Below are 27,689 nucleotides of genomic sequence, written 5' to 3' on the forward strand. Positions count from 1 at the left end.
GCCCCAACAAACAAACAAACAAACAAACAAACCAAACCCAGCTCACTGGAATAATAGTGCCCGATCATTTCTAATAATTTGAGGGTATTATAATTCTTGAATGTTTTGAACTAGCTTTAAGTAATTGCAAGCGTTCTATTAGGTGATATCTCATATTGTGTCTATGGTGTATGTTGATGAATTGCATTGAGGGAATGTAGTGTGTTTGTTGTTCTCAGTACATTTATGACCTTACAGTAATGGAGGTTGGTTTAGGCTATATAAAACTAGTTTTACCATACCACAGATGAGCTTTTCCTGCGCTCTTTAATGTGTCTCTGTGTCATTATTTTATTTTTTTAATTTGAATTTGAAGAATTTTCATTGTTTTGTTTCCGTGAATTTTAGGGCTCACTTGAAGGTATTTATATTTGTTGAGAACCTTTGGTGATCTCTAAAAGTATTTACTATTTTGGAGTTTTTTTTTGTTTTTTGTTTTGCAGTCTCCACATCCGTCCTTTTTTTTCTTTGTTACTGTACAGCATAAATCTTTTTTTTTTTTCAAAAATAAAATATTATCAAAACTACTTAATTAACTTAAGAGATTTTCAGAATTAAAATTCATTGATTTACATATATATTTGTCATATTTTAATTTTATTTTTTAATTTTTTATTTTTATTATAATTTGTCCTGGTTATCGCGGCCGATTTGACTTTCATTGTAAACACTGTGAGACTGGATTTAAATGTCATTGGATTATGACAATTCAAGTACTAATGTGCCTAGGCATTAAACACAATTTTAAACAGTCTGTATCATTTGATCAAAATACGAACATTATCTCATGTTAGTTACTTCGAGTAATTGTCACAAACTCATAGGTTTAACAGTGCATCTAGTTCATCTAGAACATTAATTTTGCAATACTGAATTATGCCCTCTGACTAAAGAGTCTTTAGACGGGCTTCAGTTGTTTCTCTGATCAAAGAATAAATTGTTGGTACTCTTTGGAAAATTTAATGTAAAACGTTAAAATTCAGGACATGTGGCCATGGTAGAGTACCACGGCATAAAGATAAGACAAATAATAATTAGAAAAAAAACACACACACATTTATTATTTCTTTGAATGAATCCAAATCATAAGCCAGTATCTTTTCAAGAATCGTATTTTATAGATATGTATGTAAACAACATAAACATTGAGACAAACATCAGAAGTTATACGAAGAGAACATGGAAAGCAGCATATCACAACCCAGGAACTATCACTAATTAATTAGCACTAAAAACAGCTTTATGTTAAACGAGTACAAATTTTAGTTTTTTGCAACCTATTTCTCCGGTGTCCAGCATTCTATTCTTGAAACCTTTTCAAAGGTTTTCTGCCTTACAATGCTTCTATCTGAGAGGCAACGGTGTAAAGGTGGCGGCGCGTTAACCCTTAAAGTAATGGTTTCCAAATAATGGTCATTGAAACATTCATTATCAACGGTACTGAAATAAATTGATAAAAAAAAATTAAACACAAAAAATTATTAGTATATATATTTGTAACAAGACGTATATGTGTTATCACAACAGACGTTCGAACACGCAGGTCGTTATTATTTTTAAAAAAAGCACAAGATCTAAAATGAAACACAAAGCGGGAGAAACGATCTTACAATAAAATATCAAGGAGACTTTACAAAGATAAAAAGAACATACACTACTTTTTAGAAGGTTTTCGATTGTGCAAGTATCCACCGCTTCCCTAGAAACAACCAATATGTGTTAATATTCTCATCAATATTAAATAACTTTCCTATTTACAACATGTACAAATTTCCAAATAAGGCAAAAATTTACAAAAAAAAAAATCAAGAACAAAAAAGCAAGCGCCTTTTTGAAGAATGTTTATATATGTCATATGCCATCGTTCGAAAGCCGACATGAAACCATACAGGCTGTCATTGGACACTACTTGAACAAGGAATCGCAATGTATTTACCCTTTCAGTGATTTTAATAGAATTAATTGCACATTTAAATAGATTGCTAAATACAATCTGATTTCATATACGCTTACATTATTTTGTCTTTATCTTGAAGTGTTGGATCAAGCAGCTGGTTGTTTAGTTTCCGAAATCTTGAACAAAAATGTTGAGTAATAATTGTGAAGGGTCAAAATTTACAAAAAAATGTAATCATTGAAATTGTATTTATGGTCCAGTTTTTTTTTGTTTTGAATACTTTGCACTACTTGTACAATTACTGTAAATCATTTAAGCCATCATTTTTATACTCGTGTCGTTACATAAGAACTGATTTGAAAACAAACATCAAAGCTAATAATATGAATTTCTTTATAATTCAGATATAAGCAATTTCTTGTAATTTTTTTTACATGATGCATCTAATAATTTTTTTCCCTTTCTCAACATTTTCTTTGTACAAATGTTAATAAATGCTTGCTTTCTCAAAATTGTAACTCAGTTCTTCAATTTAAGAATGCTTGTTATCTTGTGATTTATTTACAATATTCAACATAAGTATATATAGATACGCACTTAGTTTTTCTGCAGTATGCTAATATAGAAACAACCATGATAATTATCACCGGGATCGTGACTGTTAAACTAACAATGACTCCAACTACAATTAAAGACGAAAACAACATGGGTTTGATTAAAAAAATAAAAGATCATACTGAAATTTATTCCTTAATAAAACTCGACTTTAAACAGACTGATTCGTTTTTAAGCATAAACATATACCATTAAATTGGCGATACCAATAGCATTGCAGGTTTACAAAATCACAAGATGTTACCATGAATGAAATAGTGTAAGCAATAGTAAACTTTTTAAGGTATTTTAAGATAACATGAGCATTAGCATGAACTTACAAACAGCAAATACTGAACTTTTAAGCGTACTGCACTTTGCAATATATTGATAAATGTGAAAAGAATCCATAACTACTCCGGCTAATTATTTTCTTGTAATTTTTTTTTATAAGAAATCAATATATGTATTTTGTTAAATGCATGTTTCTTTAAGAAATCAAAATAGCCGTTGAACGGCCACAGCAGGACTTTATTAGTGCAGATTAAAAATCATTCACACGTTTTTCTTACTTTGCAAACATATACATGTAATGTCTTACTTGCTTTTTCGCCCTTTCCTTCAACTTGTATTTCAACTTAAAAAAAAAGAGAAAAAAAACTTTTTTTTAACGAACGAACAAAGCATGCAAACTGTGATAAATTTTGACATAATAAAACCCAAGGTGAACTTGCAGAAACCACTCCTTATATGAATATCAAATATATTGCATATATTTGTAATCGCAATCATATTTAGTATTTCCCTATAAAGGAAAGGAAAAAAAAGAAAAATATGTAATGATAAAAACCTTTGCAATCTTCTCTAGATATAGAATCTGTGCCCTGTGTAGTCCAGCCGTCCGGACAGCGATTACAAGTAATTTGTCCAATTTCATCCTGGTAAGTCCCCATCGGACATGATAAACATTCATTGTTCAAGTAGTAATGTCCAAAACTACATGGGACTACAATAAAAAAATACATAGCTTTTGACGTACACGTGTCCAATTTTGTGCATATTTTGGTAGATTCACATAAGTTCTAGTGAGTTTTTAATGTCACCTTTTAAAAACAGAAAATTATATCCTAACAAAAACTTAAATATGAAGTACTAGTCCATATACAATCCCGACACTGTTTATGGTAAGGTGATTCATGGTGTAGAAAAAACCTTGAAAGACTCACCTCATGTCTGAGTTTTATAAAGACTGCTTCTTCAGTCAATGAGTAAACACTGCATAAAAAATTGCAACAAATATAAACACATAACCTACCAATATAAACACAGTCATTAATTTTGATTATTGCTAATCGTTTATAAATATACTGATATGAATTAGATATAACAATTACTGATACAAACGATATTCACTGACAAATATTAATGTTAAATTACTGATACAAACGATATTCACTGACAAATATTAATGTTACCACAATATGCAATGCTTGGGACCGTTCCAATTGGGCAATCCAGTTCTGCGTCCGACTGTGACAAGTTTCGAATGATTTTGTATATTTTGTTGTTATGAAAAAGATTAAATTCGTCTCCTGATTCCAAGGTTTCTAACTCTTCGACTGCATCTTCAAATCCATGAAAGCAAGTACCTGTACTAACTGTAAATACATACATTCTGCATATATTATAAGCAATAACTAATGGTGTGTCATACAGGTCACGTTTCCTAATCTTTTATGAAAAGGATGAAAAAAAAAACAAATAAATTTGATTGACCTACAATTCTGTCATTGAACAGTTGTGTAAATAAAAAAAATGTCATTGAAAGTGCACCTGTATAGAGGGATAAAGCTTCAGTTGATGCGCATGGGTAAACACCTCTTTTTCTTAATATGTAGAAGTAAATAAAATTGCAAAACATTTGTATAAGGCACGATCAACAGTTCGTAGATCATAATACAGATACTACACATTCGAAATACATGAGCAAATAAAAAAGTAGCACCAAAATCCAACACCTAAAACAAAAACAAACTAACTAACCAACAACAAAATACAAAAATAACAATAACAAAATAAAACAAGGACAAAACAAAACCAAAACAAATGAAATAAGAAAGAAAAATAAATAACTTTTAAAAATACCTCTGTCATACATCAAATTTATAAGTCTTCAGATTCAAATACTTTGGAATTCAAAGACAAAAGTTTAATACTTACGTTTATCAGGATTGCACATTAACGTAACATTAAATCCGAAAATTGTTTGTTTAATTTCCCTTTTCTGCCTTAATTTGCCACAATAAAAAACTTCACTTTCTGTATAAGAACAGATATTTGAGCTATAGCAGGTGAGTTGTTGTACAACCGATTTAATTGTCAATTGTATTTTGTTGATGACGTCTTCAGCAGAATTAATATTGCAATCTGTTATATTGTAAAATGCAGCATGATGAACATACATTGCACCTGCTACAGTGGTTTCTGGAAAAAGATGAAAGAGAACAAAGTAAAGGAACGTATAATCATACAAACTGACTAGGAAGCGACAACAATTGAAAGAAAATTGCCAAATAATGCACAAATAAACCAGTGTGACAAAGCCTTCTCCGGACGGCAATCAGTAAACCCGTATCACCTGTAACATACTTGAGTATTATTGCGTAAAGTAAAAGAGGTTTCATATTGGCTTAGTTATATGTCTGAAATCAGTCATATTGGACTGATGCGGGACTGCCTGAGAATCTACAAGTTTATCACTTATTAAAACCTTTTAAATCAATGTATGTACTGCACTTTATAGTGTTCTTTTGTTCCCCGAAGTATATGTTGATGTTGAAAACACCTCCCATGTACTTCAAATGTCTTTTGCGCATAGGGTGATAACGAGTCAGGCTCATATTCCTCACCGTCTTTCTTCAGAACCCAAGGAAATTCCGCAAAATTCCAGTATGATTTTCATGTCACTCTTTAGTTTTGATAGGGTTTTAGTCTATACATAAAGATAGAAAAGAGTCTGTGTCGGTAACAGATGGAAACTTCTTGGCACTCGTTGTCTGATTCATCGATCTCCCTGTAAAAGTTGTAATCAGTCGCCGTCGGATAATTGTTTATATCCTCAAGCTCCAACTTTTAATCTCAATTGTCATCGGCCAGATTTCTTCTTATACGTTTTGACAAGAGTGATCATCTCAGCACTAAGATTTATGATAAGAGAGACGACATTAATTTTAATATCATAAATAATCTTTACATCTTCAGCAATACCCCTTCATGTCCTGAATATGATTTGTATATTTCGCAATTGATTCACTACTTCTCTAGAGCAAGTACTAACTAATCCAATTTCCTTGAACGCAATAAATATCTGCGTTACAGACTCCTGAAACAGGGGTATGAGGAAATGCGGCTTAAAAAGTTTTTTACCATATTCTTTTTTAGATATCAGTCCTTGGTTGAAAAATACTCAGTTTCTTCTAAAACAATGAGTAACGATTATAGTATAGACGACACACACTAGAACTCTCTTTAATTATCAAAAAGTTCAAGAGTAATTCTAGAGGTATTCGAATATATAAATAATGACTTAAAACCTGGGTTTAAAGGGAAACATTCCGTATTTGCCTTGTAGATTCTGGTATTTGTCCTATAGGATGAAATTATGGATTTGGTAGTTATACCCGTATTTAGTCAAATACATTTTAGTTTATTAATATTTTTTTATCATTTGCTTACATGGTCACACCTTTCAAAATTTATAACTAGTATACGATGTACATGTACCTATACAATATGGTAAACGTCCGTATGGATTGTTGTTTGTCTGAAAATCCCACTGGTAATAAGTTTCATTCCCACAGTGAAATCTCTGTTGTGCGTCATGGTCAAAATCAAACCCAACGTGGCATTTTAATTGGCAGCGTGTCATTTCGTCATTTGTTTCACAAGACAGAGTAGAATTCGGAGGCTCAACTAATTCTTCACATTCTGACAAATACATGACCAATCAAATTTACTAGGAAATAATGGATTGTGATATAAATATTTCCAGAGTATTTACTTAAACCGCAAAAAAAATATATTTAAAGCAAATTACATAGAACAACACTTTTTTCAAATATTTCTTTCTGACTCAGGCATTTCAATTACAAACTATGACTCAATAAACTATGAAGTGTATGGATGCGATATGAGCTCACGTGTAAGGTCTAATTACGTGCAACAATCCACCATTTACGGAAGAATAGTTTGTTATTACCAAGTTTCTACCAAGTTTTATCAAGCTATTCATCGCCCTATGTGACAATAGGCATAGCAGAGATTAAGCACGTAACGACGTACATGCATGGCAAGCCTCTAAACAAACGCTAACATTCGAATTTCCGTACATGACTATGCACAGTAAAACTATGTTATAATGAAAATAAAGAATGCACAAAATTAAGCAATCGAGTATACCTTGGCAAGGTTCAATGTTACATTCTGCAACCTCTGTATCCGAACCATTGCAGTATTGTCCACCATTATCCGGCAGAGGATTGGCACATGCACGTTTACGCTGTATTGTACCATTACCACAAGAGACACTACACTCTGTCCAGTTTTCCCAGATTGACCAACCACCGTCTACTACACTCAGAAAAAAAAACAAATGACCATCAAATATAAACGTACGATATACATATTAGAACAATATAATACAAAAATATTAGTAGATACAAACAAAAAGCAAAGAACTATGTTACAAACATTTATATATTATTTTTTAAATCGTAATATTGTACATTATTACAATATGTTTACAAATGCACATCCTTTATGAACCGAAAATTTCGACAACTGGTGATTACAAACCGGAAATTTCTACTGCCGGTCATTACGAAATCACAGCCATACATTACGAATTTTAAAACGGGGCATCAATACGGGACCATTATGGACTAAATCAAAATGGCATATATTTCTTACAATAAGTGACAACTTTAATTAAGAGTGACCTAATTATTCAATTAATAAGATTATGAGATATAAAGTCGCTGAAAGATGGTACTGGGACTGAGAATATTAAATTTTTAGGTATGTTTAATCTTGTACTATAAATTTACTATATTTTTTTAGGGGGGTTATTTTGGAAAAGACAACAAAACCTTCATGTTTTATTTTCATAAATATTTGATTCATCGAGATGTAAACTTATTTTAAATTATGGAGAAATCATATGTTTTAATAGTAGACTCTGACTATGTCCTGAAATAAAGTTGGTTACAAAAAGTATCAATGCATGGCCTTTTCAATATTGGCCCTGTAACGTGCCCTTGCTATTGATAATGGCCTCGGGCATGCTGCAGAGCCAATATGGAAAAGGCCATGCATTAATACTATAACAAAGACGCTTTGTTTTCCGATATGACTGTAAGCCATAACTTCATCATCTAGGTTGAGGGAGAGTTTCTTTATCTCTATGAATTTTATGTTTTTTCAAGACATTGTAAGATCATTTCCCCATTCATTTACCTTTTGTAATACCGTATAGCAGGTGTACAATTTTGCAATTTTGAGGCACAAAACATGCAGAAGATTTTAATTCTGGTCAATGCTGTGGTGCACCACGCACAGAGTTGGTATTTTGCGAAATATATCATGGTACTTTTAGAGTTAAGTTAATATATAAAACAAGTCCTAAATTTTCAAAAAAAAACTCACCCATAGCTATTTCGCATAGTTTCCCAGTAAAACCATAGTTGCATGCACATGAGTATTTCAGAACTTCGTCAACACAAGAAGCATTATTTTGGCAAGCATGTGCTACACAGTCATCTATATTAATTTCACAATTTTTGCCATTAAAGCCTCTTTCACAATCACATAAATAATTTTCAATCATGTCTGTACAATTCCCATAGAGACATGGATCTGGTTTGCAATTGTCGAAGTCTACAATGAAATACAATGACTGATACCAGTAAAGCTTTACTATCACAGGACAAGGCTCATTCAATTAAATCGTTTATTATAAACTCATTGATTTTTTTCAACTTCGTTTTCTCACGTATTTTTGTACTCTCAAAGATATGTGTAGACGACACTGTATTAGACAATATTCCGCGTCGCGGAAATTTCTGTTGTGTTATATTCACTGCGGAAAAATAGAAAATTAATCGCTTGCAAAAATAGAAACAATGAGCCGAGTGCAGTACAAATAAGGACAACTGCTTATTATAAGCCAATGCATTTGCTGTGATGAATACATGCTCTTTTCTTATGAAAGACATTAAGACCTCTGTCTTTTAAGAAACCAACAACTAAGAAATTTTTTTTTAAATCATGTTAAAATGTTAATATTTTTTATAATGTACAACGTAACGTATAATATGACATTACTTGTTGAATAAGTTGACGATATCTCATAATATTACCAAATAAATTGCACAATCTAACTAGAAACGGCATACAATTCAAGCATTATGTAAATGACATTTACCGTCACAATCCGATGGTATACTTATATATGCATTCCAAAGACTGCTATATGCAAAGTCATTCCAGTTGATAATTACAGTAGGTCTAGATGCACTCTTACATGATTTAAAAGTATGTTTGTGGCTTTCAAAATCTTGGTCAGACAACACCATGAATTGCGAGATAATACCAGCAAACATATTTCCTGCAAATAGACAATGTATTACGGGTATTTAATTTAATATATATAGGAAATGTGTCTAAATTTACGTACTCATTCAGTCAAAATGAAACAGTATTAAATTGTTAAACCTAACAAGACCAAAATGTTAGGATTATAAACAAAGAAAGAAAAACAGGATCTTGCATCGGAGAAATTAGATGAAAAAAATTAGCACAACATATTTTTGAATTTCATAAAAGTTCCCTTTCTACTTTATCATGCGAAATATTTTATAACTAATACTTTATATTTTGAAATTCATTTACCAAATCATGTACTTTACACATACCTCCCAGACTGATATTCAAATTTGAAGTCAGGGTAAAGTTTGAACGAATGTCGAAGGTCTTTCTGAGAACGTCATCCAAAATAAAATAACTGCTTTCTGCGTCAATATGAAGCTCTATGTGATACCATTTCTTTGTGAGTTTTTCTTTATCAAGGTCCAACATAAATGACCGACTGAAATGGGTTACAAAATTTAAATAAACCGACATTTTGGAAATAATGCACTTTTAATGAAGCAAAAATTCTAACACAAAATTATAATGTCTAAAATACATGTTTTCATTTTTATATTTTGCAAAACATCTTTATGAACTAGACTTTGTATCGGTAATGATTGATTGCATTGCAGTATTTGAAATTCTCGCTTTTTCATAAAGTTTTCGTTTAGGTCAATTGAATTGGAAGTTCAAAAGAGTATTTCTTAAAGATTTCCTGACAATTTATCAGTTAACTCTGGAACACATGAACATCCAAACGTATGCCGTAACAAATTCTATGTACATGTGTATTAAAGTATACGTATTTTCAGTATACTGTATTGCTGTATTACGACAATAACTGTTATCAAGAGGCTGTCTTTGAGAAAACCATGCAAAATCTCAAATTTTGTCCAAAAATCATTTTTGCATTGACTGAAAATTGGGTTGGAAGATATTAAGTTAAGATTTCCAAAAATACTAATTATTCTTGTCAAACATTGTGCCATTTATAGTAACAGGTATTTACTTTTTTTTTTTTATTTTCCACCATATTTCATCCTTAAATTTAGATTATTTTCATTGTAAATAAATGAAAGTGTTAGAATGTTGAACACAAAATAATTTTGAAAAAGTGTAAAACAAGGCTCTTTTAAGTTAAAGAAAGTCAGTTTTATAGTTTATTTTGAAAATTGGCACGCTGCCAATTAATGAATATTGTAGGTTTTTTTTCCTTCTGTTTTGATATTGGTAACTTGGAAGTATGTCATAGCCAAAGTAATGCTTACAATTGACTATAGTTACTTTTAAAAGATCAGTGTTGCTTTAAATTACCTAGTTGCAAAATGTCGAGCTCAGATTTTTACATTTCCATAACTTTTTATGCACTTAAAAAGAAGTATTTTTCGTGAAAATTGGAAATTTGTTAGGCAGTTTTTTTCATATGTTTTATATGCCCAATGCCAATGTTTGTACAATATGTACATTAAAACGATTCAAATCAAAGAAACACCGTATATCGTTTAAATACAAGTTGAAAAACAATATTTTATATAAAAGCAATATTTGGAACGAGATAACTGTGTACCGACTTGGTCAATTGAAAAATTAGATGTTCCCATCCCTACATTCTGTTCCTCGTTTGTTTGTTTGAAAAATGTACATAATCTACGAAAAAATAAAACTAACACGGCTTAAATAAGATTATAAACTCGAACTTGAGTATCTGTATCAAGCGTCTGTATCTAACTTTGTCACGAACAAATATCGACGTAATTATGGGTGGTAATGCTCGAGTGGTGAATATCGTGGGTTGTTATGAAACACAGCTTAACCATTCAAAAATTTAGTTCTGAGCCCAACGCTGACTGTCATTTAGCATGAGTTATAGCAATGCTTAAAAGGCTTTGAGAGAACACAGCACAACATTTTTTTTTAATGTTGCGATATATGTGTGTGAAGGATAGACCAAAATGTTGTATTTATAAATGTGGACAGAATAACGGAAACTCTTACGTCAGTAATGGATTCAATAAAGACAGGGAAGACAAATGTACAGATCTAATCATTATTTTATAAAACAATAAGAAATCTTATAGTCCAAAACATATTGATTACTACTAAAAGGTATATATGTACATTTTATATTTGCACATGTACAAAAATGTACTATGTATTGAACAATGTACTGAATAGGCATGGAATAAGCCTAATCCCAACAATGTGGTGAATATTCTTTGTATTTTTTCTTACAGTATAACTTAACCTCTATTCAGTTTTGGGATTCAGTGTGAGTGGCTGTTTTTTCTGATTTGGCCGCCCACTGGCCAAAAAGGATTAAATATAACCTACAGCAAAATATCCACCATATATTTTGCATTTGTAAATATATTTTAAAGCTGATACGTTGGACATATGAATGTCCATATCATTATATCTTTTGTTGAAATGAATTAAGTCCTTAATGATTTTGATTATAATAAAAATGTCATTCGCTAAGAAATGAGTTTGAATTACAAGCATGAAGGAATGCAAGAAGGTGATTGAAGAATTTCAGTTCCCCATCTATCATTCACTTCATCAATAATAAATGTTCATGAGGTTTCCTACTTGTTATACTTGTACATGTACATACAATGTACATGTAATGGTGATTCCTAGTATTCATTGAAATTCAGAGTAATACAATTTCTTTATCAAATGGCATTGCTTATAAAAGAAAAATTGATTTTTTTTAAACAAACATGCAAAATAATGAGCTTGTCCATTTCTATTACAAGCAAATGAGTCTTCTAGGAGAGTGTGAGGGAGTAGAAAGGGTTAAAATGCTAAGAGCCTCCAATTAAAAAAGGACAAAATGGATAAATCCAGACTTTGAATTCTGAAATTTGTAATGGGATTTTTTAAACAAACTGAATAAAACATTACCAACCTTGTTATAAAAACAAATGTATAAAATATTCATGTGTTTGAAATTTATAAATTGTATTGCACATACATGTTAAAGTTACAGTTACATATATATGTACATGTAAGACTGTCAAACGGTGTTACATAAATGTACATGTATGTCATGTTATGGAAATTAAAAGTGAATCTCCCTTTTAATTATAAAGAAGTTTATACTCGACGTCACATACAACATATTTTCGAATTGAAGCTCTACTTTTTAAACCGTCGGGACTTACCGCTAGAGTTGTCTCTCTTTTATTTAATATGAAGATAGTTCGCATATATGCATGACGTGTTAGTACCAACGAGTCGCTTATTAGCTTAAATCATGCGTAACAAATCCTTACGGGAAAATCCAATACTAATATCCGCCATGTTGGTTTCTACGGGGCGATTTGTTTACAAACGAAGTTCGTAAGTTCCCGTCGAACTCCGGTGACAATCGTCTGCTTGATCAACTTCTCGGTATTGTACGTTATTCGCGTAAAATAAATCCGAGATATCCGAAATAACGCCGAAATGCATTCTGGGTTCTTCGGTTTTTGGACAAACCATTTAAACGTAAAGAACATCTCTTAGCAACTAGATCACTGTAAACATGGTCGACTTTTTACAATGTAAATATTGGCACCGAGAATTAAAATCTGACCGGAATTTAACGATTCATTGTATAGGGAGAGCCGTTTGGCTAAACGAATGAGCAAGTCATTTAAGACAATTTAAACGACGGTAGGTGTCAATAAAGTCGTAGAAAATATTTTTATTCAAATTTTAACAGTATGTTATTTATGTGACGCCGTGTATAGTAAGTTGCCACTGGGGACACACGTTGTGCAGCTTGTTCATGTAAATCCAAATCTGCTACATTTCTATAATCCATTCTGAAGAAATTATTTCCCTCTTAAATGATACACATGATATTGTTAAAGATTCATTGTCAGTTTTATGAATGTACCATATATAAGTGCCTTTATGTGAAAATATTCTTAATGATGATGAATGCTTTTGATTTTGTGGTAGATATATACATTTTATTCATGGTTATTTCTTTTCTGTTAAAACATGCAGGCAGAATACCTTAATTGGGTATTCGGTGTTTGAGGCCACACCTTCCCAGCTTATGTTTTGCTATTATGTGTCAGTACATAGAAGTTACTTATGTTATAAGCATAAAGTATGAATTTGCAAAACTGTTTGTAGATTTTCTTACTTGCAAGGACACTTTAAATTAAATGAGGTAAAGGGTCAATGATGAACACCCGAATGATTTTGTTTGCTAGCAATTTCCGCCCCACCATGCCAAATCCATCATGTTATGAAATTGTCATTTGATAAATTCCCAGCTGAAGCCCTTGTTTCTTTATACTACTAGGATGCATCTTCATGTTTCCATAAAAATTAAAAGCGTTACTTTTGCAATTATAAGAAGTCAAAATGTGGTTAAAATAAAGAATTTTTAATATTTGTCAAATTTCCAAATTTTAAAACCAAACCTATTTATAGACTTTTGGTCACTGATTATAACAATTGACCTGTTGGTTTATACAAAGGCTCATTATACTTTATTCAGTAAACTAAGTTCATTCATCATATATTCAAAACTTTCTAAATAAATGATGTCTTAATTTTGCATGTTTTTTACTTGAAAATTGTCATTTTCCTTGTAAATTCTCAGAAAACAAAATAGCGGCGATATCTCGGCCATCTTGGATTTTACGAAAAAATATTTTGCAGTTTTTTGTTTCACATGGGGTCCTACCCACTTCACTATAAATTATTAGTAATTCCTGAAATCACTTTTTGACGATTTGCATGGTTTTCGCAGAAACAGTCTCTTACGTTTACATGTTTTTTGTATGAAGACGTAAACATACTCATTAAGACTAAAATACTCCGAAGTCATTTGAATTGTGTACCCTGAAGGTGAAGCGAGTCTAAAAAAAGTTCCATTGTTAGCAATACTGCATTTTATATAGAAAAGGATAACAAATGGATACATCAGATTGGCATTTTCAAGTTGCAGTACTGTTGATGTTTCTAATCCAGTTGAAAAGACAATGTCGAAATCTGCCAATTAAAAAACAATAAATACAAATCCATGTATAATTACATTTTTACAAACAGTCATTTCTATTTATTTCGAGTACAGAATTTCGAATTTCGAGTACAGAATTTGTTAATATTGCAACAATGTCATTATCGATTAAGAAAACAGTACCTTTCTTCAGTTTTCGCCCTTGAGCAGATAAAAGAAATGGAAAAAATGAAAGCAAAATGTGAAGCTTACCAACACAATCTATAACATTGTCACCCCTCTCGTGAAGCGTTATAGTATCGCCAGGGCATTTTCTACACCCAGAAGATCCATATTTGCTCTCATAATAACCTATATCGCACTCAACACAAGGTGGAAGACCATTTTTTGACCATGTACCAGGTAGACACGCATCTACAAGTGTTATTTCATTGATATGAAATCTTCCTTTATATTGTAAAGTGTAACGTTAAAGTGTAAATAAAATATAAAAATTCGACAAAAAGTACCGAAGCGTCAAAAACATGACATTCCAGAATTAATTTCATTCTTGACGTGTATTTTTTCACTCACTATCTTTTCTCTTTGCATTTAAAGATAATATTCCTTTACGCAAAGCAATAAGAGCGTTTTATTGATGTCCACTAATTTATTCTTGTGTGTATCATATTTACAGCGAAGAACGTTCTCATTACGATAATCTGTATAAGTTTAGCACACAACTGTTTAATTACCGCCGTCTAATTTTAGTATGACAAGGAAACACTGCAAACTAAAACACTAAAAGAGGTAAATTGAAAATCCGTGTGACTCGACTTATCACATTGTTAAAACGCTATATTCATATCATCAGGATACCACGTGGTTTGACTAGTATAGGAGTAAAGATTTCAATGTTTAGGGATTTTATTTTATTTTTATAAGATAGAAAAGGAACAAAATGATTTTTGAAATGAAAATTATGTCAAAAATTAGTATCTGCTTACAGATAACATTTACTTCACATTAGCATATAAGGTAGATACCAAATTTAACTTGAATATCGAAAAATAATGTTTCTGTAGATTAAAACTTTAAAATTTTACCATTTATTTGCAATAGATGTAGCTGAGCTCTTCATTTCGTTTTATATTGTGACTTGGTACAAGATTTTTTTTATCTCAAATAGTCAAGACATAAATAAATTAATAGTGAATTAGCATTACCTTCACACTCCAAAAATTCAGTGGCTCCTATTCCACTTGTTGTGGTCATAGATGGACACAGAATGCACTCTCCCTGTTCAATAAATGGCTGGTAAGAACCTTTTGGACACTTACTACAAGTCTTAAATAATCCATCATAATACGTTCCCATGGGACATTGGACTGAAATATAAATTACGAGCATAACGTATTTGTGGAGATATTTTCCGTTCAACAAATCACATTATTTAAAGTAAGTGATCAATTGCAACCAAAAAAAAAACATTTTTTCGCTTAAATCACTCTTTGTTTTCACAAACAAACATTCAAAACACTTTGAGAACACCAATTGTTATTTTCTTAACAAAAAAAAAAAAAAAAAAAAAAAATCGTCAAAATGCAATTTGTGGTAACAATTTCTATACTTTGTCAATATGTTGTTTTCATGGACTCGCGAATCCATAATAGTTGTTGATCGGAATATACTATTCTGTTGGCAATTTGAATTTTCACCTTGAACGGACATTGCAAACCATAAAATTTGTTACACTACGGAAAATATTTTTTCCAACAAATTGCCAACAGAATAGTATATTCCGATCAACAACTATTATGGATTCGCGAGTCCATGAAAACAACATATTGACAAAGTATAGAAATTGTTACCACAAATTGTTGCCATTTCCTTTGCACTGGACGACAAGATAGTTTTATTGTGCTTTCCACCTGATATTTAAGTATAAAAAAGTAGGTAAAACAGATAAATAAAATTTACTTACTACAAGTCACAATATCATTAAATACTGGTACTGAATTAACTGGACAATCCAACTCTAAGTTGGTTGATGTCATATCAAGAAAGTAGAATGGATCTCTGTCATTGTCGATTGTAAAATTATTGGTCTTGAATTCGTTTTCCAGTGACAACATAAGTCTTGAAATCATTTGAACTTCACTTTCGTATTGTTGCGATGTAAGTGTTTTATTAGTTGATAGAAAGTGAATATGAGTTTCAATGACCAAATTATTTGTTGACCTCTTTGTGTTGGAAGTTCCACATACAACCTGCCAAATATTTTGTCGTACAATTAGTTCTTCGTAAACAAGAAAGAAACTGGTGAAATGGATTAAAAAGTCGCGCTATAAGATATAGAACGGAATTAAAACACAGTAAACATTGTAATTGATACAAAAAATGTCCAAATAATGAAATATTCTACAATTGCTCATCTACGGTAAATGCGGTACGTACAATTATTTTTTATTCTACCAAACTCTTGAATAATATATATGTAATTCTATTAACTTGTCATATGTGGATCAATTTGCTAACCAACAAGTAGACCAGGCTTCAAATGTATTGTTCACCTTTTATTTAGATATATTGTTTAAATACTGGGTTGCGTTCTTTTGATTTTCGCTAGAATATTGGTTCCCTTGATTACTCTTTCAACATATTGCAGGATGGCATATCATACTTACTCGAACACAATTTTCCTACGTGATATTTGCTTAGAGGAAAATATCTAACAGTTTTGATTATACTTGACCCAGGAGTTTGGGAGTATTTAGATCGAACGCTTATTGACAATTCAGAAATATTGTGAAATATTTTCTTTATCATGTTGATCAGTATTATATAAAAAAATAAATAAAAAATTTGGAGATGAAATACTTTGACGTTTCCGATATTACATTCAGGTTCTTGGCATATTTTCTTAACAATAAAAGAATTTGAATTCTGAATTGCTTCAATATATTTTTCTTTAATCTGCATTTGTGTATCAGGGTCGTTGCGGTCACCACTGAAGTAAAATTCTGCTGACATCGTGACATGTCTTCTAGGATTTGTAATGCCTGAAACACAGTGACAATTTAATAAGTTAAACATATTGTGCAATGTTTATTTTGCTGAAAGTCCAGCGGAATACTTTATGTAATAAATATAAGTCATGAATTGAAATTATTAGCCACGCACAAAACTATTTTACGTACAAATTTTACAATTTTTATGATGATTCTATAAAAATGAAGATCTAATCATAAAATGTAATAAGAAAAGTTTAAATATCTGATATTATGGTTACATTTGAACCAAACAGTCTTATTGTTGATATCGGAGGAGAAATATAACGTTAATTTGAAATTCGAGGAATGTGTAAATTTTGTGTCATCCTTGGTATATCTTGTCAAATGGTCTGCACAATGGACAGCGATATAAGTAACATAACAATAAGAGAAGGGTGCGAAAGCTAAATTTCATACTGAAACAGTCAGACATTTGGTCTTTCTTTGTCCACTCTCTGTTGTCCTGGCATATCATCAGATTTGGTAGTGGAGCATGCACGGAATAACCATCAGCGCATAAGGGATGACAAAAACGACCGCCTAACCAGATGTCACATGACAAGGCTCCATGTTCTGGAGGCTCAAGATCTGGACAGCTTTTTGACACTTGCCAGTAAAATAAAAACCATACATATATTTAGTAGCAGTTTGCAATAATAAAAAATGCATTACGTAGATTTTCAATCACAGGATATTATAAATATCAATGATCAATATGGATTGATATGACTTCATTGCAAGTACAAAATATTCGTTTTCCGGTACACGTAAACCAAACGTAAACCGAGTTGTAAACAAAAATATGACTTCAAAATGGTAAATGAAATCGAAAATCGTTAGGTATTGCAATTTAATCGGTCGAAAAACTCAAAACGGCTTAATTTGTTTTTGGCAAGTAGTCAGAATTTTTGAAGATATTATTACTACTACATGTAACACATTAAGGTATGTGCATGGGATATAGACTGATATAGATTGTTTTCATCAGTATTCTAGCTATTAATACAATCTAACACTTCTAGACAAAATATTGACTGACATGACCATCGTCAGTCGTTTTTTTTTATTGTTACCAACACAAAATGTCTCAATCAACACATTATCTGTCTATTTTTAGTCAGTCTAAACAAAATGAAACGTGACATGTAGACATTTTTTGGCAATGTCAAAACTTTTTAGGATAAATTAGTCAATGAATGTCAATGCCCACGCTTTTTGTGTTGAGTTAAACAAAAAATATCTACATCAACACGGTTTGCGTTATGGTAGACAAAAGTTGTCCATTTCAACGCACAAAAACGTTGTGTTAGATATTTTGTGTCCTACTCAGCAACATTCTAATGGATGCGAGCATTGGTTTGATTAATAATTATAACACAAATTAAGTTATATAATCTGTTGAACTCACGTTCGCAGTAAGGATGAAAATCCATGACCCATTCTGCGTATGGAAGATCCCTATCACGTCTACATACGGTGTTTCTTTTTCCAACTACTTTGGCATGTTCAATGCAAGCAAATGAGCATTCAGACCCCCGTCTAGTTCCAGTACAATTAAGTGTCATGTAAGGTGAAGGAAACATTCTTGGGCACCTCAGTTCTTAGAATATGAATGAATTCTCAAATCATGCAAATCGGTATAGTTGTTAAAAGTTCAGAGCTGCTTACAAAGTGATATTTCAGATAGTAAACTCACAATTTTGAACATCAGTTTAAGGTTTTTAATGGATTTGAATACAAGATTAATGAGAAAAGCAGCATATCTGTGTTTGTGGAAAGAATTATGTTAATTGTAAATTTATGCTTTACGTGTTGTTTTTACTAGATATAAATGCGCACAGCTTTGTTTTCACTTACATTATACATGTACCTACGTTTAACAATGACGTCAAATTGACATGTTACTGCTTCATTTCCTGCTCTGTCAGATGCTCCATATTTGATCGAATACGAGTTTACTCCCATTTGTGAAGCTGGAGCTGGGCCTGATAACTGAAATGCCGTTAGTCCACTATCTTTGTAATCTTTTACTAATGGCTTATCCCAGTGGATGTAGGCAATATCCTCATTGTCTTCGGGATAAAATATCAGTGTACCAGGACATTGCTCAAACCTTGGTTTTTCGATATCTGTGAAATGATATACATAGAAAGAATTTAATTTCGATTGACTTATGCAGCAAACAACAAATACCACTCCTTTTGCCTAGCTTTTTTATTACCTGTCGAAAATAAATAAAAATGATCGTGCAGAAATGGATATTCCAATGAGTGGTGTTGCGAAGATACAGTAAATATGCGTATGCAAATGCCAAACCCGAGTTTACATTAACACAACAAAACGGTAACAACAAATGGTAATCAATGTGAAATGATAACAGAACAGTGCCATTCATATGCTTTGCGCAACGCCTCGGACGTCGTATATAGATGTAAATTTTCTTGTTCGTATCACATCATATTTTTGCTTTCATTTGTTTTTTTAGGGGGAGGGGTAAGTTGACTTTTCTAGATTTATATAACTAACGTGAAAGAATTGATAGCTCCTTTATAAATATAATTGCATAAAGATAACATTAACATTCAATCACAACAATAATGTATTTCTTTAGTTACAACCGTCTTACCAATGCAGTCAGGATCATCTGCGTCCCATGTTTTGGATGCAAGACAAACTTTTGTTCTCCTTTGATTTGTAGGAATATCGTATCCATCCCCACAGTGAAAAACACAAATAGATCTAAATAGGAAGTTTTCACTGCATGAAAATTCAAGCTGTCCTCTTTCAACAATTGGCATGCATTGATTTTCTACATCAAAAAGAAGCGTTAACGATACTCTATGTTTTTGAGTTTAGCTATTCATATTAAGTATGGTTAAAGTCAATATCATAAATCAACCTTAAAATAAATTAAAAACAAACATCAAGCAATACGAAAACTTCACAAAAAAATAATAGACATTCTCTTAGTCTCAACGTTCAAGTATTGTATAATACACGGCTCACTTTTCCTCAGATTTTACAGAAGAAAAACTTAACAAATATATATCGTAACAAAATGCTGTGATACACCATTTCTCGCGTATTATGAAAAACAATAAATTACAAATCATTGCTAGGTACGGAATGGTTGTAATGGTTAAGATATTTATTCACTTACTTTCACAGTAAGGCTCAGCATCACTAGACCAAATCGCATGACTTCCACCGGCATCTAAACACTTTATAACAGAGGGTGCTCCTTTCAATGTATGTCCTTGGTAGCACCCATAACGACACACCGTCCCTAGTCTCATGTCACTGTTTAAGTGGCATACACGGTAACCGTCTTGTACAAAACCTGGTCGAACCTTGCATCTTTTGACTGAAAAAAATATCGCAAAAAATGGTCCTAGTGGAAGAGGTATGAATTGCATTGCGCTTTAACCATAATGTAGATGTGAAAAAAAATATTATGCACTCATGGTCAACCCCTTTTGTAAGATATGATGAACGAAAATAACACTTGCTTTTCTGCAACAGAATTACCATTATTTCAACATCGTACATCACTAGGATTTGGTAACGAGTAAAAGGTTTAAAATATGATATTGGGCTTTTTTCAATAGTTACTTCGACCAAAAACAAACAAAATAGACGAGAATCAGAAATTAGAAGGTTAATCTTTCCTGCACCTATTTGACCAGTAATCAACATGTTATGACCTATTAGCATACACTGTTCAAATCATCGTATCACAACATTCACACTTTGGTTTTATCTGCCAAATAACATAGTCAGTTAATTGAATATAGAACAGCGAATGCTATTTTTTTTCAACGGGTCATAGTTTCCTCGTTTGTCTACCCCGGACTTGACTTTTTGTGAGCAACTCGGCGGGTGTTTCTAGAAAAGTAGGGGATGTTTACCCTACCGGTGCACCTGGTCCATGCTCCCAGTTTTTAGTGGAGTTGAAGTTGCTCATTTGCATTTGTTACTTTGTATGTAAGATTTTAGCTTACCGCTATAACCTTGGTTCCCTTGGTTACTCTTTCAACATATAGAAAAAAACATAACAATGGTACGACAACTAATAACGCACAATGACATAGAAACCAGTAGGTATTCCCATTCAACAAAGCTGGGGGTACTATTTTTCTTTGTAGAATTTACTATTCATGTATACGAAAGAACAAATTGGATTTACCTTCATTAGAAAATAAAGTACCTTTAATATAAATATTAAAATTACAAGTGGCCATGTTCCCACTACTATCCTTTGCCCAGTAACCTACAGGAGTTGGTCTGCCGTCATCTAGTTCAAAAAATGGACTTCCTGGTCCTTTACGGCCATTCAAATGCACACTGAATAAACAAAATTAAAATATGGCATTATCAACATTTCTATTTGACTGTATAAATTACCCCTTTTCTTGTTTTTATTTATTTTATTTATTTATTTTTTATTTTTTACATTGCGAAATAGTCGTCCCTATATACTACAGCAAAACAAAAGTAAACTGAAAGCGAAAACGAAGCAATATATACAGTGGCCAGAAATTCCTGACTTGGGACAGGCACAAAAAATGCGCAAAAATTTTATCAAGTGCTTTTTGTGGGAGTCAATATATGTTGATATATTAATGAAACACTATTGCCTTATTTGACCATCTTTATTATCCCAAGCGACCGGTTGTATCCAGCGCACAAATTCATGACGTTGTAATGGAAGGGCATACACAGTCTGATCACTAGGACATCCTCGTATTTCGGGTGGGGTCTTGTCTCCTGTAAATAATTTAAAATGGTGATATAGTATGAATTGTATATGGTTTTTCGTTTCCTTATTATTAAAACATATTCACATTCTTTGCCTACTACATTTATGCATTTAAATACAAAATACTAACCTTAAATGTATGCACTCTTTCCGTTAGACTTCCCATTAGACGTTTTGTATGTGCTCCTGTTTATGTCCACAAAGTGATAATCATCTTCCCAGACTAACGATTTGCTAATAGACGAACGTACATTTTGTACCTATAAAATCGTATGCCCAATGTAAACTTACTCATTGAATGATTCGGACATCTGAAGAGAGAGCACGAAAACCTGTTAAACTCATTTCTGACACGTCTGAATCTCACTCTGACGCGCCCCCAGCCTCTTTTATGCCTCTCCAGTGGTTCTCCTGTATCAATTGCACCTAAATAAAATAAAGGAAAAAACCAAAAACTAAAAGAAAACAAGTACTATCTTAAAAAAAAAGATAACCGACGCAGTAAAATTTTTTCAATGTTTTTTTAAATTCAACCAGGAAATAACAAATGGCATGCAATTTTAATTTTCGATATAGTTTTTTTCAAACGTCACTAATTTATCGGTATTTGGCCAATCGGGAAACAGAATTGCGATCAGGTGACTTGCGTTTCCATGGAAGCGCGTCAATGGGTAAAAAGCGAAACTATACCGACTGCGTCGAAAAAACAGACTTGTAATGACCACAATCTACTTTTGTTCTACATTTAGACTTATATCAACCATTAAATTTACTGTAAATGTTCTTTTATTCGTTGGAACCAATTTTCGTCGTTTAAGGAAAATTTATCAGTTCATAGATTCTTAAATTCGAGGATTCGACACATGCAAACTAATTGAAAAGGTCCTTTTCGTTGGGAACCAATTTTCGTGGTTTACAAAACCCACGAAAACCACGAAAATTGTTACCCCACGAACAATAATACTTTCATAGTACTTGTTTTATTATCTTGAAACTTTTTACGTAGTCATTCCATGTCTATTGAAATATAATTCTTATCATAAGATTCTTCATTCTTATAGCCGTTTTTGATTAGTCAAGAAAGTCTTTGCCAGAAAGTTCATACTTGCATTAACTTCTTCAGATCGTTCCTACATGCATAAACGACGGTCAAATTGAAACCAATATGACCGGCGTGTAGTATTGGAACGATGCCTTTTAAAAAGGAATCAAAAAGACTAAAATAAAATTTTAATATTCAGCACGGAAGTATTAAATGAACACTTTACGCTTACTACCGGAACAACTTTGTTTGTATCTAAAGTAAACAATATACATACGCGTACAAGGCAGTGTGTGTATTGAAGCGTAAACATTAACACAGTGTATCAATATATGTGACTGAGGCTCCCAGAGGTTAACTATGATTGCCGGATAGAATTAAAAGGATTAAACAACTATTTTCGGTCGTTCATGCATGTATAAACGGATCTCTCCACTCCCAAACATAACATGAGCGGCCTGTGGCCGTTCATTGAGTTTGGGAGCTCCAAGATTTGGGCGTGGCTGTATGTTTGTAAATTACTGTTCAATTTAAAAATGTAAACAAACACACGTAGCATTCCGATGTGTATCAGCTGCTTTCAGTAGCGTGAATGAACATCAAATTATTAAATATTCAATGATGATATTAAATGTCATGTTTTTAGAAAGTTATATTATATTTCGTAAACATCACTTGCACACATACTCGATAGCACTCGCCACGTGCAACGTGTCACGTGATCCATCGTGTATGAAACCAATACTTACATAGCTAGCGTAAAGTGTACAGCCAAATAAATGGTCAGCCCGTTATAAAACAATGATAAAATGGAGTTTCCATGATTTATTTCTTAATCAAAACACTATATGGGGATTCATTAAAGCTTCAGAACAACAAGAGATGATACTGATCTAACGGATAATGTAAGTCTCTCTAAACCAGACTAATGAGTTACTCCAAATAGATTCAAAGACTGCATACTTTGATTCAGCATATCAGTTTCTCCATAAAAGCCAAAGTTCAGTCAAATCGGAGCTTTTATAAATTTTGGCGGGATAATCAGTTGTCATAGCAATTGTGTATTTTAAACCTCTTAGAAACCTCAAAATTTCAGTCAAATCAGAACATATTGAAATTTTGGCAGAAAAGGTGGTTGCCATGCATTAGCGACTTTCTAATCATCTAAGTACCTCAAAATTTGGACTATACAAGACTGACATTTTAACCGGCAAATCAGTTGCAACAGCAACAGGTAATATATCATTTCCGGCTATAATTGTTTACATAATCTTGTTCAGCATGTAGAACTCTACAACTTTTCCAAGTTTAAACTTCTTGGCCATCTAGGTTTTTGAAATATTGCAATATCCTAAATATTGATCTTTCACCTTTTTTAACCGCCCTTTCACAACGGTTGCCCTTTTTGAAATTTTAAACGCTTAGACAGAACTTAACGGTAGTACCGCATAGTTTGCAAAAATTTGTGAGACTTCACTGTGTGATTTCTGAGTTTCTGGTCTAACAAAATTTTGTTGAATGTTGAGTGGAATGTCGAAGAATTACAATTAGAATAATAATAAGAAGAAGAAACGGAATAAAATCAATAGGATTCCTAAACTTCGTTTTTGGAGCCATTACCAATTCTCGAATACAAACTCAAACACGAATCTAAGGAACGTAATTTGATATTCATGTACTCTTTTGTCGAAATAAATATCCATACTCTTACAAGTGTTTTTGTCTCCATATATCCAAACTCCGTCTTTGCAATATGCCCATGTAAATTCGTTGTTTCGCTTACATCATCGCAGTGTGATTGCTGTTTCAGATTTAACGAGATTATTCTCTGGTGTTCTGACTTGCCGAACGTGATAATCAGTCGTCAGTTTAACTATACTGCACTGAAAACATGATGATTGAATCGTGGGAATATCAATCAATACATGCATGATAAACCGTAAATGGAAGTCTTGGTCAGTTGCATTGCATGTAAAAGCATGTTCCAAACGAACTTGATTAAAGTGTAAATGGATGTGTGAACATCAAATTTGTCAATTAGGTTGACTTCAAATGAAACTAAATTCACTAGTTTTCTTGCTGCTTCGGTTCATGGAAATACTTCTCTATGCAATGCATTTGATATTCTATATCAGAAAGAAGATAAAAATATTTTTTCAGGCCGAGAGATGAGCGTACCAAAATATCATATTCGTTTTGACAAACGCATGAGGACAAATTATGAAATAATGACGTATTCGGGTAAACCGTTGATTTGGTCGGGTGGTCATTCCGGGTCATCAGTGATATATGTACTCAATGTTCTTATATAGTAGAACTCTCAATCTGTTCAAGGTGACGTGACTAAATCAAACTTTTAGTAAAACAAATATATTAAGCAACATACTGTTCGTTCTGTGTTAGCCAATGCATCACAACAAAGTAGTAACAAAATCAGCATGACTTCATACATAATGTTTTTTTTCCTGCGTGAAGAATTAAGTACACAAAATTTTCGGATGATGTCCGCCGCTTTCCTCCCTAGAAACCATATAAGAAACTCCATAATATAAAATGCACATTGTCATCATGCAATATAAAAATATAGAATTTTTATCAAATTCCATTCAGTGGTGTCAGAGGAAAAGCGAATAATAACAGGGGACGGACGAACGGACTACATGTTCCCGCAAAGCAGATGGTATTAGAAAAACCGACTAATTTCAAGATATGAAAAATATACATCATGGCAATGCTTCTTAAGTTAAATAATTATACAACTACAGAATAAAGCGCTTTGTACGCATGCATATACAATTGAAACATAACCTTTATACTGTATTCTTTCATTTACTGTCTTATGTACAAAAATTAGTTGTTTATTCAATTCGACCTTTCGGCAAAAGTATTGTATAGTTAATCTTTTATTATAAATAATAATCAAAGATCTAGAGTCTACCTACGTATTTGTCTATAAATGTAACAAATTACTGTACCTTGCATTCTGTTCAAACCAAATAATCTGTTTAAACCTACACAGTCTTAAACACCAAAGTTATAATCAACTTGTTCTCCTAACAAGGAAGTACACATAACATATATTAAATACTGTCAATAGCGTTATCGTACTTACTATATAGGAATTTTCTAATTCAGGCATGTAGTATCATCGGTAAAATTCGTAATTTCTTTTAAAAATTTTTTTTTTGTGTTTCATTCTTTATCTAAAACAAAGTGTCAGCGATTTGTACGCTAAAAAACTTCCAGAAACAGTCTAAAAAATATTGTTTCTTATCGCACTTGTTTCCATTTGGTTATATATTTGTACAATCGTAACATTAAAACTTCAAACAATCGAGAAGCTGTCGAAATAAAAGGATAAATTCTTTTATATCGACTCCTTGCTCTGATATTTACTGCAAACTTTAAATTACCAATTAAGGACTTATTGGGATATTGTTTATGTTTGAAAGATATCTAATACAGACAATGAAGACTTACGAACCGTAAAACATTTACACGTCAAATATACGAACAAAAGTATTGATTATATGCAGCTTTTATTTTAGTTTTCTTCAATATAAGGATTAGCCGCTGTTTTCCCGATCTGGAATTTTTGGCACATGATTCAAAAATTATTTTTGTTGTCAAATGTTGTATTGATAAAATAGGTATTTATGGTTGTAATATTTTAGTTGTCGAAACTCCTGCAAAGAAACAAGGTATGAATTCAAGTGTTTTCCCCAATTTTGAACAATTTACATACTTTGGCTGCATTTTTCACTAAGGTTTCCATGTAATGCTTGAATAAATTGCGAAATTGTTTTGTTTCCAAAGTAAGGACACATTATTCAGTACTTGTACGGGGAAAACTTTCCATTCCTTGATATATTGTGAATGGGGAATAGGAAAGTTGAGAATGGGGCATTGGGGTGGTGTATGAGGATTTGAATGGGGATGATGGGGAAATAAGATTTTAAAGTATCTATTGATATGAAAAATGTATAAAATTTAATTCAATATAACAGTTTGATATTGACGGATTTGAAAATATGACATTATAAAGTAAAGATGCCATGGAGATTATATTGGGGAATGGGAATTTTGCTATGGGGAATAGGGAAATGAGGGAATGGTATCGGTTGAAAGTTTATAGTATATACATCTGAACATAAACCTTAGTGTTTGCATGCAAATCGAAATAATTTGTGTTTGAATGAGTTAAAGTTAGACATCATAGAATACAGACCCAATTAGTTAGATTATAACATCTTAAGAAAAGAGCTTCAGTGAGTGTGTTATGCTATTGAAATTGTAATCAGCCAGTTTCAGTTATAATTATATAATTGAGTTATAATTTGTTTTCAATATTTTTCTATATGTTCCCTGGAATGTTTGACAGCTTCGCATTTCGTATCACAATGGTTGAAATTTTAACGATCGACTATCTGTGACGTCCCAAGATTTTTTACGTGCAAAAGGTCAAGTCGTATATCACTTTTCATCACTTGTTGCATTGTACAATTATCTAGTCGTCTTAATAGTTGATACATCGACCAAATCATATGGAAATGTGATTATCAACTGGTCCCCGATTAGATTGTGTTTCTTTGTTAATTCAAAATTACAATGATAAAATCTTGTTACATGTATACACAGATGAATTACACGACGCAATGTAATTTTGTTGCCGC

At 32.1% G+C, this 27,689-nt stretch overlaps 1 protein-coding gene across 2 annotated transcripts; it reads right to left on the reverse strand.

The window, feature by feature from the left end:
- Positions 1–1,083: 1,083 nt before the first annotated feature.
- LOC148620394 (uncharacterized) lies at positions 1,084–26,126 on the reverse strand. Of its 2 annotated transcripts, XM_088581243.1 has the most exons (28): positions 25,992–26,126; positions 25,403–25,536; positions 24,728–24,899; positions 22,266–22,400; positions 21,853–21,982; positions 21,423–21,559; positions 20,376–20,579; positions 19,842–20,024; positions 19,090–19,344; positions 18,624–18,815; positions 17,633–17,821; positions 17,043–17,224; positions 16,147–16,432; positions 15,389–15,550; positions 14,436–14,597; positions 14,023–14,215; positions 9,502–9,674; positions 9,012–9,194; positions 8,234–8,464; positions 6,989–7,159; positions 6,314–6,517; positions 4,751–5,014; positions 4,006–4,188; positions 3,381–3,536; positions 3,132–3,167; positions 2,534–2,618; positions 2,053–2,112; positions 1,084–1,479 (listed from the first exon to the last, which is right to left on the reverse strand). In XM_088581243.1, the coding sequence occupies exons 4-28, from the start codon at positions 22,267–22,269 to the stop codon at positions 1,317–1,319; spliced, it is 4,188 nt and encodes a 1,395-aa protein (XP_088437369.1). In that variant the 5' UTR covers positions 22,270–22,400; positions 24,728–24,899; positions 25,403–25,536; positions 25,992–26,126; the 3' UTR covers positions 1,084–1,316. The 2 variants fall into 2 exon arrangements, with proteins under 2 accessions (XP_088437369.1, XP_088437368.1); XM_088581242.1 differs by lacking the exons at positions 3,132–3,167; positions 21,853–21,982; positions 22,266–22,400; ... (1 more) ...; positions 25,403–25,536; positions 25,992–26,126 and having other exon boundaries at positions 21,423–21,828.
- Positions 26,127–27,689: the final 1,563 nt, after the last annotated feature.

The sequence above is a fragment of the Perna viridis genome, chromosome 4 (genome assembly GCF_037379345.1).
Source record: "Perna viridis isolate PV_CMFRI_1.1 ecotype Kerala chromosome 4, ASM3737934v1, whole genome shotgun sequence".
Taxonomy (NCBI): Eukaryota; Metazoa; Mollusca; class Bivalvia; order Mytilida; family Mytilidae; genus Perna; species Perna viridis.